Genomic DNA, 18,019 nt, shown 5'->3' on the forward strand with positions numbered 1-18,019 from the left:
TCCTTCGTTTTTTATTCGTAGCTTCACACGTCGCGTCACATAATTGTTCGTCATCATCATTGCCATAAATTTTATGCATTTAAATCCTAAACGCGCAGGCATATCCGGTCGCTGGGTCGCTGAGTTCCACGGCAGTCCGATAATGAATTCGCGACGCAGGCGCTGGGGCATATGGAAAGTCGTACACATATATAATACCTGGTTGACTGAAAATCGAAATTTTCAACCATACAGATATACACACACACACACATCTCGTTGCGGCTTTTTCACCTCTGAATGTTTTATTGCTTTATTGTTCGGATATTTAGCCGGCTAAGCGTTGTACTCGAAAGGAGCTGTAGGTAGTTGCCACAAGCAAGCAGTTCAGTGATGGCAGGCGAAGAGACGAGACGCTGCCGGAAGGTATATATTTATACCCTGAACAGGCCTGTTTAAGTTTGTCACGAAGTTTCAAAAATTTTGAAGGAAAATGATCAGCATAACGAGCCGAGTCGATTAAGTCCATCTGACCGTCCTTTGTCTGTATATATGAGAACTACTCTCTCAGTTTTTGAGATATCGCTACGAAATTTTGCATACGTATTTTTCTCCCCAAAAAGCTGCTCATTTGTCGGTATTGCCAATATCGGGTCACTATAGATTATAGCTGCCATATAAACTGAAGAATCAAAATCAAGTTCTTGTATGGAAAACTTTTTTATATGACAAAATATCTTCACGAAATTCGGCAGGGAAAATTGTTATAAGTAATTGTATAATATCCGAAGAAATTTCTCTGATCGAACAACTATAACATATAGTTGCCATATAAACTGAAGAATCAAAATCAAGTTCTTGTATGGCAAACTTTTATATATGACAAAATATCTTCGCGAAATTCGGCAGGGAAAATTTCTATAAGTAACTACATAATATCCGGAGAAATTTTTTAGATCGAACAAGTATAGCATATACATAGCTGCCATACAAACTAAATGATTAAAATAAAGTCCTTGCATGGAAAACGTATTTGTTTAACGAGATATCTTCACGAAATTCGGCACGGTAAAATGCTATAAGCAACTGTATCATATCCCAAGAAATTTCTTGGATCGAACTACTATAGCATATAGCTGTCATACAAACTAAATGATGAAAATCATGTCCTTGTATGGAAAACTTTTTTATTTGACAATGTATCTTCACGAAATTTGGCATGGATTATTGCTAAGGTAACAATACAATCTCCAAAAAAATTGTTCAGATCTAATTACTATAGCATATAGCTGCCATACAAACTGAATGATCGAAATGAAGTCCTTATATGAAAATCTTTTATATTTGTAAAGGGCATTACAGTCGAAGCTCACATTTCCTCTTGTTTTGTAGACAAAATGCCATACAAAACCTACAAATGAAATGGATATTTGAATAATTCATGTTGTGGCAGCAAGACAGACTGCAGCAGAGCGGCACGCGTGGCAGACGCGAAAGATCTAGGCGTTGTTGCATATTTACCTGTTGTAGCTAAGCTACTTTTACATACAAATAATGTGTTTATGAGTATGTGAATTGGCACTACTGTTCAGCATTGCTGTGATTTTTGGGATTTAACACTCTGCATTTAGCAGCGCTGCTTACAGAAGCGGCAGGAAGTGTGAGCACAGGCATACATACACATCTCTATAAGCGTACAAAAAGCAGGTTAAAAGACCAACAAAACGTGTGGGTCATTATCCTGCCGCCATATGCCTGCTCGCAGCGACTGTCCATACGCTCATTTACACCTCATTCAGCGGCGCTGCGGCATAATCGTCAATTTTTATTAGTATTTGCTTGAGTAAATGATTTAGTCATAAGATAAACGGGCACTAAGTAAATATGCGCATCACATCACTGTACATATGTATATTTATGTATTTACTTGCAAATACAGCTCGCTTATTACAAAAATCAATAATATAAATGTGTGTACTCACAATCAGTTACGCGCGTGCAGTTACACAAAAGTATATATATAATTTAGTACATAAAAGTGTCTGTAAATAGATATGCATGTGCATGCCTGCATTTGTGCGCTTGTGTGCGTGTATTGGTGTTTTTGTTTATTCAAAAGTCCTTGGTGCGGGTTTTTGAACCTCGATTGCTATTGCAGGCACTTGAAAATTCCAGCCACACATCGGCAATGAGTCCGTCCGTGTACATTTGTGGCATGTGTGCTTGCGCTTAGGTGAGTATGTAACGCTTGTTGTTATTGTTGTTGATTTTTTTGTGGTAATGTGCATTGTTTTGCCATTGTCGTCACTGGCGTCTTGTGCTGAGGCAAGACGTCCGAAACCTGAGTTTTCAAACTCTAGGAGACGTACTTATTTCTATATATATTTACAAAGGAACATACGTTTTTGGTTTGGGAGAGGCACAAAAATTGAAATTAGATTGTGTTTTATATTTTCTAAAAATAATATATGCTACTTATGCTTAAAATCCGAACTAAAGTCAGTGCCTAAATCTCATGAGCCGAAAATACGAAACAAAGTCAGTGCTTAATGTCGCTTGGTAATTTCTAACCTCAAAATAAGTAAGTTTCCAAATTGTCTAAAGGTCATTTTTTGAAATCAAATCTGCCAAAGTAACGGAAGTCTGTCAATAACAGGGTTGTACTAAGCCAATCTAAACAAAACTTTATTACTACTAAATTTATACTACTAAAATTATAGTTCTTTCAGCGAACTCAAATATCCTCCTCAGAACCACCCCCAGAGGAATGCAAATATCGTAACTTCGGCTCCACTATCATACTTATAAGCTAAATTGTAAAGATTCTATTAGATCAAAGGCAGAGCTTAAAGCTTCCGGCTTAGCTATTGAATAGTTAAATCCACGATTATCTGTTTTAAGGTCATTCCGGTGTAATAATGTGGACTTATATTGCAAATATACTGTCTGAGAGACCTCGTAAGCTTCCACAAAACTTTTTTAGGAAGCGGTAAAGGCAAGTTACACTAACGAACTTCCGATACACAATCTTGAAGGCAGGGAAATTAGCATAGAAGAGAGAAGAATAATGCCTCTTCGCACCAAGCTGGTTATGAGTCACTGATATTTATATCTTATGCCCTGACAGACTTAAGTCTTTACATTGTTCTATTTTTCGATAATTTGTGATCAAGTAAGCTAATCAGACTGATTCCACTAAAATACCGTGGACTTATATCGGATATACTTCTTAGCCAAGAAACACTCGCTGGTGTACAAATGCAGTGCTAAGCTTTAGAAGAACCATTAACATTATTGAGCTTACGATCCACAATCTTGAGAACTTGGAAATTATAATATCAGAAAGTAGAATAATGCCTGTTGGATCCAGACTTATTTTGAGTCAGTGGTGTTACTATCTTAGGCATTATGGTCAGTCTTAAGACTTAACATAGTTAATTTTTCGACTTTGGAAACAAGTAAGCCTTCCGGGTTGTCTGTATTGTCACTGGTGGCCTTTTACGGCAAATATTTTGGCTCCCAAACCTTGCGGCCTTACAAATACCATTTTTTGAAGTGGTAAGCCTTGTAAGTACTACTAACTTCATTGAGCTTGGGATCCACAACCTTGAGAGCTCCAAAATTTTAATAAAAGAGGGAAGAAAAATGCCTTTTGAGACCAGTCTGATTATAAGTCAATGATAAATGGAGACTTAGGAAGTACGAGTCAAAAACAAGTAAGCTTTCCGGGTTAACTGATGTCTCACTGTTGGCCTTTTACGGCAAATATTTTGCCTCCCAGACCTTAAAGTCTTACAAACACCATATTTTGAATTTCTAGGCTTTGTAAGTACAACTAATTTTATTGAGCTTAGGAACCACAACCTTGACAGCTTGAAAATTACAATAAAAGAGGGAAGAAAAATACATTTTGAAACCAGTGTGATTATAAGTCAATGATAAATCGGGTCTTAGGAAGTACGAGTCAAACATTTACTAACGCTTTCACAAAGCTTTAACAAAAAAAAGCTTCAAACCGTCTTCCAACAGCTGATGAGTTGATTAAATCTTTAATTTCTTTTCAAGCTTCAATTACTGTTTTCAGCTGCCAATCTCAGCAGCAAAAGCTGTAACTATCTAAGGTATTTACACCTAACTGTACAATTACATACATATACGCGGAAACACTGAAGCTGATGAGGAAGTTGCGAGCTTAATTGAATAATACTAAGTAAATATCTGAATGAAATTTACATGCACACACACATATGTATGTACGTGGATACAAGTTCAGAAATAAATCAAATAAAAAAAGCGCTGAGTTGAAATTTCACAAGCTTCCAGCGCAACGCACACCCACTAAGTGAATGTAGTAAAAGCATTTTTAACGAAATTTTTAAGTTTTCCTACGTTAATGAATTACAAAATTCACTCGAGATAGGCGAGCGAATCCACGCATGTAAACACACACGCACACAGCGTCAAATATATTTTATAGCTGGCTTTACGGCGCGTAAAGGGCACAGTTAGAGGGACAGCGGGAGAAATAGTGCTTGTAACACAGAAGCATTGGGCCCAGACGCCGCGCACACTGCGCCTTCTGTGCCTTTGTGTAGATTTATTAGCAAGCAACAGTTGAAGCAGCCGGCTGAAGAGCCAGCGGAGTGCCGCCTAAGAGCGTGTAGGTATGTGGGCACAGCAACGTCTGTCTGTTTGTATATGTGTGGCACACACGCTTCACATTGAGTTCCCCCTAGACGCAGGGCCGCTGAAGTGATCTCTTGCGCCAAGATGAATTAGCGTCTGACGGAGAAGAGACATGAGAAACTTCAAAAATTTACAGCAATCCCCACGTGTGTCTGTGTGTGTGTGCTTATACCCGTGTCTGCATGTAAATAACATTTTAAGACCCTTCCGCATAAAATTTACACACGAAAAAAAATTAAAAATAAAAATGAAAAAAAAAAACAAAAAATGGAAAAAACGGAAAATAATTTGTAGTCGCAACAAAAGCGCAATAACGGTGCAAACGAATAGTGTGGGCGCAGTTTGACTTACTGACTCTTGGCTGGCTGTACGACGGTTCGGCTGTTTGGCTGCCACGGTGCCCCAGACCAAAGCTGAAAGTAATGAAAAATACCGCAACGCAGGGCAATTCAACATAACGGAAAATGCATAAAGCAACTAAAAACTTATAGAGCGAGATAATAGCGGAGCAACAGCAGCAGCAGAGTGCTGTTAAAGGGCCAACGTGTGGCGCGCAGGCGGTGAAGGGCTTTGTATTCTAGTGTTGCTTTGTTGTTGTTGTTTTTTTTTTTTGTTATGCAGACAGATGTTGCAGGCACAGCGCTGAGTACTTGGCTGTGGCTCCATATAACTTTATAGCTAGTTACATATGTAGGTGTATATGCAACCATATACATATATACATATATGCAAGTATTTGTATGTGTGTGTGTGTGTGTGTGCTTTAGGCTCTAACGCCGACAAGGTGCAGATTGCTGATAAGCAGATCATTGAGACATAACAGCAGCCCAAAAATATATGTATAAAGACAAGTACTATATAAATTTATATGCATGTGTGTATGTATGTATGTGTGTACTGTAGGTAGATAAAACAATTGAAGTGGATTTAACCGCAAATAAAGCAACAAAGAATTAATTTTCTATTTTTTTATTTTTATCTTTCATAAAAAATCTTTGGTTTGCTGGCTTACTGTAACAAAGCAACATACAGATGTATGTACATATGTACTTGTATGTGTTTGTGCATAATGCATTTGATATGCGCACAAATGAGAGCGTGTGAGTATGGTAAACAAGTTAATAGCAAACGCATATGAGATAAAGCAAAATCTAATTAAGCAAATAAAAGTGGGCTGCAGACAACAGAAAACAACAACAACAAGTAATCATAACAACAACAAGAAATAAAAACAACAACAAAAACAATGTTAACAATAACAACAAAAACAGTAAAAACAACAACAGCAATAACAACAATGCCAGCAAAGCAACAACAATAACAACAACAACAAAATACTTATAACAACAAAAATACAGTAACTGACAGCAACACAATAGCAGTTGCGGCCCGCACAACACCGTTGAGAATTCATCTAACAGGAAAATTGCTGCACAGCTTCCGAATGCGTCAAGCGTTCGCGCGCGCGCTGCCGCTGCGTCGGCTCACCTCACCTACGTGTGGTATGGGAAAAAGGAGAAAGTTCACGCACAGCGGTGGCCAAGACGGTAATCTGCGTGGAAAGCCGCTGATCTTAACCAGCGATAACGGTACAATTCACACTTGTAACGGTTAATTTATATGCGAGAAACAAAAGAAAATTGAAATAGAAAAATAAAGCGCGACTTTGGAAAATTCACTGGCGGCTTGAAAGCGAAATTCTCGTAACAATGCGTGTGTTGATGGGTAAAAGTTTGCTCGCAACAAAAACAAAAGAAACATACATTCATACAAATATACTATACAATGACTTTGTGGCGAGTCGCTAATAAACACATTAAAAGTTATGTTGCTGTAAATTGTTCGTGAAGAATAAATACTTCAAATTGTATATTATTTATGTGATATTTTATATATGTATGTATAAATGTAAATATGTCTGTATAAATATAAATATGTACATAAAAATATAAATATGTTAAATTTATTTAGCAATTTATGCGTGTAAAAGCTACTTTAAGGCACAACTAGCTCATAATTTTAGACGAGGTTATCAGTAAGCAAGCACGAAGCTCATGAAGGGACATAGATTTGTGACATTTCGTGCTTGTGTGTATGCATACATACATATGTATTTATGTAAAACCATAGTTGATTGTAATATTTAGACAGCGTATGTTGTAATTGTTATTTTTCTTGTGCTGTCAAAATGAGCAGCACATATTTTATTAAACAAATATGAATTTCAAAAGCTACCAGTGTATTTGTATGTGCATACAAACAGATGGGCATATATAACATATTATAAGTGATATGTGAATAAAAATTTAAATTAGCATAAATAAGCTAATGAAAATCGTAACATAAGCTTTAATTATCGTCTGATAAAGTAGCCAGTGGGAATAAAGTGGCTTGGAGCACGTTGAATGAGCATAGCTACATACATATGTATACGTATATATGTATGTATGCTATTGTAAGCCGATCTAAAAAAATATTTGATCAATGTGGCATTGCCTTGAGTAATAATTCATGTAATTTTATGAAAATAATCGTCTCAAATAAAGTAGTTTTTCATAACAGAACTTGATTTTAATCGTTCAGTTTGTATGGCAGCTATATGTTCTCGTGGTCCGATCTAAACTATTTCTTCGTAAATTGTACCGTTAGCTTAGGCAATCTTCCATGCTAAATTTTATGAGGATAGCTTGACAAATAAAAAAGTTTTTCGTACAATAACTTGATTTTGTTCGTTCAGTTTGTATGGCAGCTATACGCTATAGTCATTCTATCTAAGAGATTTTTTCGGATATTATACATTTGCTTTTACTAATTCTCCACGTTAAATTTTGTGAGGATAGCTTGTGAAATAAAAAGGTTTTTCATAGAAAAGCTTGATTTTAATCGTTCAGTTTGTATGACAACTATATGCTAAAGTGGTCCGATGTGAATCATTTCTTCAGAGATTGTACCGTCACTTTGGAGAATTCTCCATACTAAATTTTGTGAAGATAATTTATCAAATGCAAAAGTTTTCCATACAAGAACTTAATTTTGATCGTTCAGTTTGTATAGCAGCTATAAGCTATAGTACTCTGATCTAAACAATTTCTTCGAAAATTGTACCGTCACTTTTAACAATCCTTCATGCTAAATTTTGTGAAGATAACTTGTCAAATAAAAAAGTTTTTCATAAAAGAACTTATTTTTGACGGATAATTTTGTATGACAGCTATATGCTATTGTGGTCCGATCTGAACCATTTCTGCTTAAATTATACCATTGACTTAGATAACCTTCCGAGCAAGATTTCGTAAAGATACCTTGACAAATAAAAAAGTTTTTCATACAAGAACTTAATTTTGAAGGTTCATTTTGTATGACAGCTATATGCTATAGTGATCTGATATCAGTAATTCCGACAAATGAGCACTTTCGTGATGAGAAAATGGCGTGTGCAAAATTTGATACCGATATCTTAAAAACTGGGAGACCTATTCGCGTATATAAAGATAGATAATCAGACGAAAAAAGGTATTTAATGCACAAAAGGCCCAAAAATATAATTATTTTTAATTTTCTGTCGAAAATCTTCAATAAAAATTATGATTCCGCATTTGACACTTTGGAATACAAATATAATATACATATATACATATGTATATGTATGCAAACACACAGGCGGAGATAAGCACACTGTTCTCATATAAATTTATGATCATGTAAATTAGGTAATATAAAGCAACAAAAAACAGACATCATTGTCATTGAAAATTTTTATAGCGCAATGCTTACTTTACATTTAATTACAATGTTACACATACATATATACAAACGAGTATACATAAATATATATGGCTGTCTATATAAATTTTGGTGTTCAATCTAAAGTATTAACTGCATGTGTCGCGCGAACGCATTAAAATATATAAAACAATAAAAAAGCATAAATGATAATAATTAAAACAGACATGAAGTGCCCAAGCGGCATGCCGCCGCCGATAAGCCGCCTGCCACCAGCGCAAGCAAAATTCGACGAATAATCGTTACAACCACCAAACGAGACGACGCGAGGGCTCAAGTAAAGTGTCAACGTGTTACGCGCAAAAAAGCTTTAATGGGCACTTACATAAACAAAAAATAAAAAAAAAAAATTACAAAAACAAAAAAAATAATAAAAAATATTGTGTACGCCTTCTATAAGAAGTAATGGAGACGCCAAGGAGAGGCATGCACCCTCACAAAATCATAAAGTGGCGCGTTGCATAGAAATTAAAGTAACGCGAACGCTTGAGATAAGCACAAAGGTCACTTGCATGCATGTGTTTGTGTATATGTGTGTGTAGAAGACGCCAAAGGGGCGTTAATAGCACTTTAATATTATTATTATTTAGTTTGGTGGCAAAATATTGAAGGGCAGCGCAGTATTAAACTGTGGAAACTCAAAAAAACTGTGTTGCAAGTGGTTGAGAGGGAGGAGAAGTGAATGAGAAGTGGCTGAAAAGTGCTGCCCACTAGATAACGGTATAATTTTTCATATGCAAACGTGCTGCAGACAATATGACTTTAATATTGCTCAATAGTTTTGCTAAAACAATAAATTTTTATATATTTTTTATATATACATATACATACATATGTATGTATGCGTGAGTGTGTTTGTACATATATAGTATATCTGTATACTAGTCATACGCGCTTTCGGAAGTGACTTATCAATAGCAGCACATCCGCAAAATGAAAACCAACTGCGTTTTATTGTGCCAAGCAAAGCGAAAGTTAATTTATTTGCAAGACTAGAATATACAAAAACACAATTACAACAAAAACGGCATGCAATTTCATACATACATACTCGCAGACGAAATCGATATGAAGGAGACATTTGTAATCTATAGCTGATAAGGGCAGCGCACTCAAACAAATTAGCACTGCTTGTGACTATGGTTATTATGAAAACAAAAACATATATACAAAGAAAATAAAAAAAAAACAATAAAAAATAAAAAAATAAAAACTAAAAAAACAAAAAAAAAAAAAAAAAAAAAAAAAAAAAAAAAACAAAAAAAAAAAAAAAAAAAAAAAAAAAAAAAAAAAATAATAAAATAAAATTAAAAAAACGAAAAACAAAATATAAAAAAACAAGAAAATATGAATATTATATATGTATGTATATGCAAAAAAAAAACAAAAACCTCAAAAAAAATTAAGAAAATGTTAAAAAAATATATTTTTAAATTTTAAAAAAATTTATTTTTATATTTTAAAAAATTATATTTTTAAATTTTAAAAAAATTTATTTTTAAATTTAAAAAAAATATATTTTTAAACATTAAAAACAAATAAAAATAAAAAACAAAAAATTACAAAAAAATATACAAAAACCAAACAACAAAAATGGAAAAATCACAAAAACCACAAAAAAATAATTATTAAAAAATAATACAAAAAAAAATAAAAATAAATTTAAAAAAATGTAATTAAAAAAATAAAAATTAAATTAACAAACTTTAAAAAAAAAAATAATGTATAAAATTGTTAAAAAAATATACACAAAAACCACAAAATAAAAACCCCAAAGCAATTAAATTAAAAAACAGGTCAGAAAAACACTCATTATCAAACAGCAACTACCTTTCCCCACAATCAACGCAATTTCCAATTAACTAATTTCAGCTGCGCACACTCATTGCAATTCCGAATATTCCGCGCGCACTTGCACATATGACTCACTTACCTCACGATTGTTGTTGTTGCCGCCGTTAGCATTATTGTGATTGTTATTATTATTGCCGACAGAAGTTCGCGATCCGGGTAGATCGCGCCACCTAAGTACCCCCATGACGGCTTGGCGTACCCAACGTCGTTCGGCGCCTTCAGTATAAAATGCCACCTTCAGATCGGACACAGCGCGGACCAGAACTCAAGCTGTGACCACAGCACTGCACAATTCTATCTGTATTTCTGTTTTCCTTGCGAAAATAACTTGCGACGCCTCCAACACACTTTGGGCGCTGCGTAAAAACCGCGCGTTATGCTCGGTTTGCACTTTTCCTCAAACGCAAGCGCTCAAAATGCGCCTACTTTGTCTCGAGTACCGCGGCGCTTATTGTCATGCGATTGCAGACAACGTGGGCGATATATCCATGGAAGCGTGCGGCCTCAAAGGTTGCTTGCTGCAAGAGTAGGCCGTCGCGGCGAGCTCAGCTGTGCTTCTGCGCTTCCTCCGTGCGCTTCTTCCGTCGCTTGCTTGTGGGCAAAGCGAGTTTCGCGTTTGGTAGGCTTGGTATAGGCGCGCAAAAGCGGCTCGTCGTGCGCGCTACGTCGATGGGTGGTCTGGTTTGTTGCGCCGCCTTGGAGCGTAGGGCGCGCGCAGTTACAGGGACGCGTCTTGGCTGGCTGTAATGCAGTTGCAGTCGCGTCACTGCTTTTCGTATTTTTGAAACAGCTTTTTATTCTTTTATGCAATAATTTTTCGTTTTCCGCACACAACCACACACACACATACACTTATGAACACTCACGCGCACAAACACACGCGTTGTATTAGCGCTTTTGCCGATTTTTTGGTTTCGTTACACGAAAATGCTCGCTTAGTTCTTTTCGAAATTTTATTTCATTTCTGCGCTTTGCAGGTTTTTATATTGTTGCTTTTGTATTTTATTTTCGTTTGTTTTATTTTCTCATTTTTATTTTTCAAACAACTTGTTTGGCAGGTTTTGCAGCACTCGTTGTCGTTGTCGGTATTGTTTTAATTTTATTAGGTTGCTTGTTGTTTTTGTGTTTATTGTTGTTACTGTTGGTGTTCAGTTAAGTTTCCAGCTAAACATGTACATTCGAAGCTGGGAGGTCGCGTTTTAGCGTTTGTTAAAAGTATTAAACCGTTTCTTATGACTGGTGAGGAGGAAATTTTTCTATCAGATTTCGATTATTGAAGCTCCAAAGCGTTTTACACGTCAAATTTGCTTTGAGCAACAGCGTTTTCGATTTTTATACAAATTAACACAATTTTTGTTTTAAAAAATATGCACTTTTAAATTTTAAACTTTCTTCAGGACAAGTTTCTCACACTTTTACGTTTGCTACATCTTTGTAAATATTTCCACAAACACAATAATTCAATGCACTCACAATTTGGACAACAATATCTTTATCCTCTTTATCCAGCAACTCTTCTAAATACCTATCCCTCTAGCTGTAATTATTTCACACGTTCCCGACGCTTATTAACACCTCAAAGTACGCAAAGGTACATAGCTAGTTAATCACCGATATTCAATTGAACAAATTCCACTTGAACACACACACTCACATATATGCACACATACGTTAAACGCACGTAAAATGTCAACGTTGGCCGCACGTCGTCTCACTTAAGCGTCCAATTCGTGCTCCTATTTAGGCCAGATTCAAGAATAACTCAATGAAAGCCAAATAAGCAAAACACACTACAACAACACTGCTACTTCATTCACGAAAGCGTAGCGTTCGGCGCTTCAATCCGTCCGTAACTATTTAACTCCGTTCGAAACCACGTTCAAATACCGAATAAACAGCAAAGTGAAAAGTATCTCGCCGATACGAGTTGCTGTTGGTGCGTTTGCCGCATGCGAGCGCGAGCATGAGGTGAGCGAACAGTAAACAACGCACAAAAAGCAATGACTGCAGTCACAACGTAGGGTTGCCAAATGTATTATATGCAAAAAAATTATATGTTTTAAAAAATATATAAAAAAAAAAATAGAAATTTTGAAAAAAATATTGAAAAAAAAAATATTAAAAAAAAATAAAAATAAATATAAAAAAATTTAAATTTAAGAAAAAAATAGAAAAAAATAAAATTTGGAAAAAAATTAATTTTTTCAAGTAAATGCCATAAAATAAGTTTCGAAAATTCGTTGAACAAAAACAACAGTTTGACAAAAGTAATTGGATCCATAATGACAAAATTGTTTTGTTTTTGTGATTCCAAAATAAATTTTTCAAAGATTTCAACCAATGAAAATTCATTTTTGAGTGATAACTGATCATGAACAGATTTTCTTATAAACAAAATTTGACGCCATAGTGTCAAAAATCTTTTTTGTTTTCTTTTTCTTATCGATTTTCTGTTTGAAATCTTTGAAAAAATTATTTTTGAATTATAAACACAAAACAAAGTGGCTGATTTTGACTTTGTGAATTAAAACCATTTTAAAATTTGTTCTTTTTGGACTGACACATATGATTTTATTATTTTAATGTTATATAAAGTTTGGTTTGTCTAAATTGTTTAAACCAAATGCTCTTTTTTTAAATTTCTGATAATTTTTTTTCTTTAAAATTTCTGATAAAATCGATTATAAAAATAAAAATTGAGTTCTACAATACTCTAGAAAATGTTTAAGGCAAAGGTTTTACTTGAAATTAGTAAACTAATTTTGTAGAAAATACTTGTATTTTTAATATTATCTTTCTATAATGATTCATCGAAGTTCAGAATAAATATGTAAATTAAATATTCTCTAAAACCATGGCAACCCTAGCGCACATTCAAACATGTTCGATGGCTCTCGTGCTTGCAGACAAATAGGCGCTTTGTTTGTTTGCTGCTGCACTTACCGGCTCTCTGGAATTATGGTGGCGAATGTGGCGTGTAGGAAATATTTGTTTGGAAGCAAATTAAATTTTGTTTATATTTCTTCATTTTTATTTATTTATTATTATAATTTTTCTTACTTTTACTTGTTTATTATTATTATTTTTTTTTTTTACTTGTTTTTATTATTACTTTACTTTTATTTTATTTTTTTTTTAATTATTGATTTGTTTTACTTGCATCTTTTACTTTATTTTTTATTTAAATAAATTATTTTGATATTATACATGTATGTACTTTCATATTCATAAAAAAAATTATAAAATATTAAAATGCGTTTTGTTTTGTTCCGAATATTGAAATAAAAGAAAATATATTATTAAAAAAAATAAAATAAATAATTATATAAATATTCTTTTTTAGGTTCCTGAATCATATAAAGTACAGATCTCTTATTTGAACCTGAAAAAAACTAGTAGTGTTAAAAAAGTTAAATAAAAGAAATATTAAAATAAAAAAAAAAATAAAAAATATTAATATTAAAGAAAAAATTAAAATAAACAAAATAAAAAAAATAAAAAAAATTTTTAAAAATAGTTTTTTGTTCCTGACTCGTATAACGAACAGGACTCTTATTTGGACTTAAAGAAAATATTAAAATTAAAAACAACTGTTAGAATTAAAAAAAAAATTAAAATTAAAGCTAAAATAGTTATTAATTATTTATAAATTGTATAAATATATATTTTTTTCGAATCCTGAATCATATAAAGTACTGGTCTCTTATTTAGACTGAAAAAAAAATTACTAAAATTAAAAAAATATAAAATTAAAAAAATTAAAAATAAAATATTAAAATTAAAAAAAAATATATATTAGAATTAAAAAAAATTATTAAAATTAAAAAAATATATTTAAATTAAACAAAAATAATAAAAATAAAATATTAAAATTTAAAAAAAGTATATTAGAATTATTAAAATTAAAAAAATATATTTAAATTAAAAAATAATAATAAAAATAAAATATTAAAATTAAAAAAATAGATTTAAATTAAAAAAATGTATAATCAAAGAAATATTGGTTACTGAGTCATAAAAAGTACAAGTCACTTTCTTCCTCAAAACCCAAAGCAAAATTTTTGAGGAAATTACTGTAAATGAAGACCGAGTCACTCAACTAGTTTTCAAAGATTTTTAAGCGGTAGGGATGATGGCGCCAAAGAAGACGATCACGTAACTTCGATAAAGAAACAACCTGGAATATTTTACGTATACAGACATACATACATACATATGCTCGTATGAGCATCTAGCTTAGCTAGATAAATACAATCACTTGATGCCTCCAACACACTTTTCGAAAGTCACGTTTTGGCAATTTGATAGAATATTATACATACATATAATTAGGGGACACTTATATTAGCATTTGTACCGAATAGAAGTAGAACCGTTTTATATAAATTTATTTTTATATAAATTTATTTTTCTTTTTATATATTTAATTTTAAATATTTTTATAGTACTTGATTTTTGTACGAAATATTTATAAAAAATTTATGAAATTAATGATATACAATATTTTTTTAAATTATAAAAATAAATAAAAAAAAATATATATTTAAATTAAATAAAATAAATCTTTAGTTGATTAAGGACTCAGTAAGGGATTTCCTAAAATATATTATTAATTGCTTTATGTTTAAGTTTAATAGAAAAGAGGCTTCATATACATACATATGTACATATGTACATACAGAGGTTTGTGGTCATAAATATACTATATGTCAAAGCTCTGATTTTAACATACATATGTACGTACATATATATTATTATACATAAATAATAAAATATATACATACATATGTAAGTATTCAAGACCTTGGAATTTTTTTTCGCAGAAATTGTTGTTGGGCAGCTTGGTTTCATGATTATTCAATGTAGTTTGATTCCTTTACAATATTTTTCAAAACAACAACAAAAATATATAATTAAAAAATTTTAATTTTTTCTGCTTAAACGAGCCGCCGATACGCCAAAAATGTCGCTGATAAATACATGTGCGTCACTTCAAAAACGCCGTATACAACTGCATATATGTATGTATGTAAATATGTATGTGTATAAGCAGAACAACGCACCGAAATTATATACAATATGTATATGAAAATATATAAAAACAACGAAAGACCGACTGTTATCCAAAATTGTTTCAAATTTAACATAATTTACGACTACAACAAATGACCGAAATTGTTTTTGTTTTTGTTTTTAGTAATACAAGCCGTCTAGGAGACTAATAGCGGTCCAATAAACACATTCATATACATATACATATACATATAAGTAAACTTGTATACATACATACAAGTATGTGTGTGCTTCGAGTGCATTTTAGTAGAAGATATTACGAACCGACCTTGGCATTCGAGACTCTTAAATCGTAATGCCGAGAATGCAATTTAGTGCATCTTATTGAATTTAAACAAATTAGTTTGTCTACTTTGTTGTTACGAACATGCAAACGTGCTTGCATACATATCTACATACACATATGCACTCAAAAATACACTCCACCGCATGCATTTGCTGTCTTGCCGCCGCTTTTGAAGCTATCAGCCAGCCGGAATGCATCTGTTTGTATGTGTAAGTGTGTGTGCGTGCATGTAGGTGTGTATGTCTGCTAGCTCAAAGTAGTGGCAGTCATATTCCAGTGAAATCAACATATCAATCTCTCAAACGCAACCGTAAAAATTTCGTATTTTTAGAAAGGAGATAAAATCGCATATGTATGTATATGTATTTGTCTTGATTTTCAACAAATGTAAACAAACAATTTCAAATGTGCACATGTCTATCAATGTACATATGTGTGTGTATGTGTATCTATTGATGCGCTAGTCGCGACGACTTGCTTGACTTGTGCGATGACTAATAAGCGAATTGATTAGCTACGAAACGGATACAAAATGTAGAATTTAGAGCATAAGAGAGAATCATGAAATTTATAGCGGTGTTAATATGTAGAAGTGTCCCCTAATTATTTAATATTCCATAAAATTGCCAAAACGTGACTTTCGAAAAGTGTTTTTGAGGCACCAAATGATTTTTTTTTATCTAGCAAGTATACATTCATATGTACATATATACCTACATAATTACCTATGCACGTATGTAGGTAAGTATGTGTAAAATATTCCCAGTTGTTTCCTTATCAAGGTTACGTGATCGTTTTCCTTGGCGCCATATTCCCTAGCGCTTTGAAGTTTTCGAAAAATAGTTGAGTAATTCGGTCTTCAATCACAGTAATTTCCTCAAAAAATGTGCCTCGCTTTTTGAGAAAGTAAGTGACTTGTACTTTTCGTGACTCAGTAACCCATATTTTTTTATTTTACTATTTTTTTAAATTTTAATATTTTTTTTATTTTAATATTTTTTTTTAAATTTTAATAACTTGTTTCTTTTAATATTTTTCTTTATTAATTTTATAATTTTTTCAGGTCGAAAAAAGAAACCAATACTTTATATGATTCAGGAACCAAAAAATAATTTAATTTCTTAATTTAAATTTTATTTAAAAAAAAAATATTTTAATTATTAATTTTAATTTTTTTATTAATTTTTTTAACTCCAATCAGGAACCAAAAAAACTGTTTTTATATTTAATTATTAATTATTTGTATAATTTTTTTCATTTTAATAGTTTTAATAATTTTTATTTTTTATTTTTATTAATTTTTTTAGGTTCAATTATTGAAGTTTTTTTCGGACCAAATTTTAATAAATTTTTAATTTTTTTCGGACCAAAAAAGAGGCTTGAACTTTATATGATTCAGGAAACAAAAAAAAAATATCTTATAATTTATTATTTTTAGAATTTTTTTTTTTATTTTATTATCTTTCCTAAATTTTAATATATATTTTTTTTAATTTTAATTTTTTTTCAGATCCAATTTTTGAATTTTTATCTCACCAAATTTCAATAATATTTTTTCAGTTCCGAATAAATGGCCTGTACTTTATACGATACAGGAACGAAAAAAATATTTATTTTTATCTTATTTTAATATTTTTTCTTTAATTTTTATGATTTCCAATTATTGAAATTTTTTATGACCATGTCATAAGTATCCAAAAGCATTTGGAAACATCTCCAAGCTACTGAACTTCAAATATGAAGGATAATATTATTATAACTTACACCACAGGTTTGACAAAACCGATATGAAAAAGAAAGTGGTACTTATTTCAGACTTGCAGTGACATTATAAATGATCAAACATTAATAATATACGTATTCAGATATAATTTACATATGTATGTATGTAAGTACATATGTATATGTAAATATGCTAACAAGCACAAGTACAGGTGACTGGAATAAATAGCTGCTTTTAGGCAAAGTGAAAATTGATATGGAAAATAAATGCAGACATGCGGATAAGAAGCAAGACATTATACTAAAAGAGATCAGCAAAATGTTGATATGAATGGGTATATGTATCGATATGCCATGTATATTATATAAGCATATTAAAAATAAATTAATGATTAAAAATATTTAAAATTGAAAGCACTAGAGTTAGCTTACCGCCTTCCATTAGGTGCAAGCATTGTGAAAGCGCTAGGAAAACATTTCGCCTAAAATTAGGTTCTCATCATAAATACAAAGAAAATTCTAACCAAGTTTACCACCAAATGTTTGACAATATTTTTATTATTATTATTCATTTGAAAACTTTAGTCGTTTATTTTATATTTTAGAAAAAAAGAATTGTACTTAAAACACACACAT

General features: G+C 31.9%; 1 protein-coding gene across 6 annotated transcripts in view; it reads right to left on the reverse strand.

Annotated features, from left to right (window-relative positions):
- The window catches only part of LOC126752757 (rap1 GTPase-activating protein 1), a 271,420-nt gene that overhangs the window by 93,550 nt on the left and 159,851 nt on the right, over positions 1–18,019 (reverse strand). The window contains exon 1 of one of the 6 annotated variants that reach the window (XM_050463727.1): positions 10,382–12,194. The exons of the other annotated variants lie outside the window; for them this stretch is intronic. Within the exon in view, the coding sequence (XP_050319684.1) occupies positions 10,382–10,486 (105 nt within the window). The 5' untranslated portion in view covers positions 10,487–12,194. Of the gene's footprint in view, positions 1–10,381; positions 12,195–18,019 lie in introns of those variants that run through there. 6 annotated transcript variants of the gene reach the window in all.

This window comes from Bactrocera neohumeralis, chromosome 3, assembly GCF_024586455.1.
Source record: "Bactrocera neohumeralis isolate Rockhampton chromosome 3, APGP_CSIRO_Bneo_wtdbg2-racon-allhic-juicebox.fasta_v2, whole genome shotgun sequence".
Classification (NCBI taxonomy): domain Eukaryota; kingdom Metazoa; phylum Arthropoda; class Insecta; order Diptera; family Tephritidae; genus Bactrocera; species Bactrocera neohumeralis.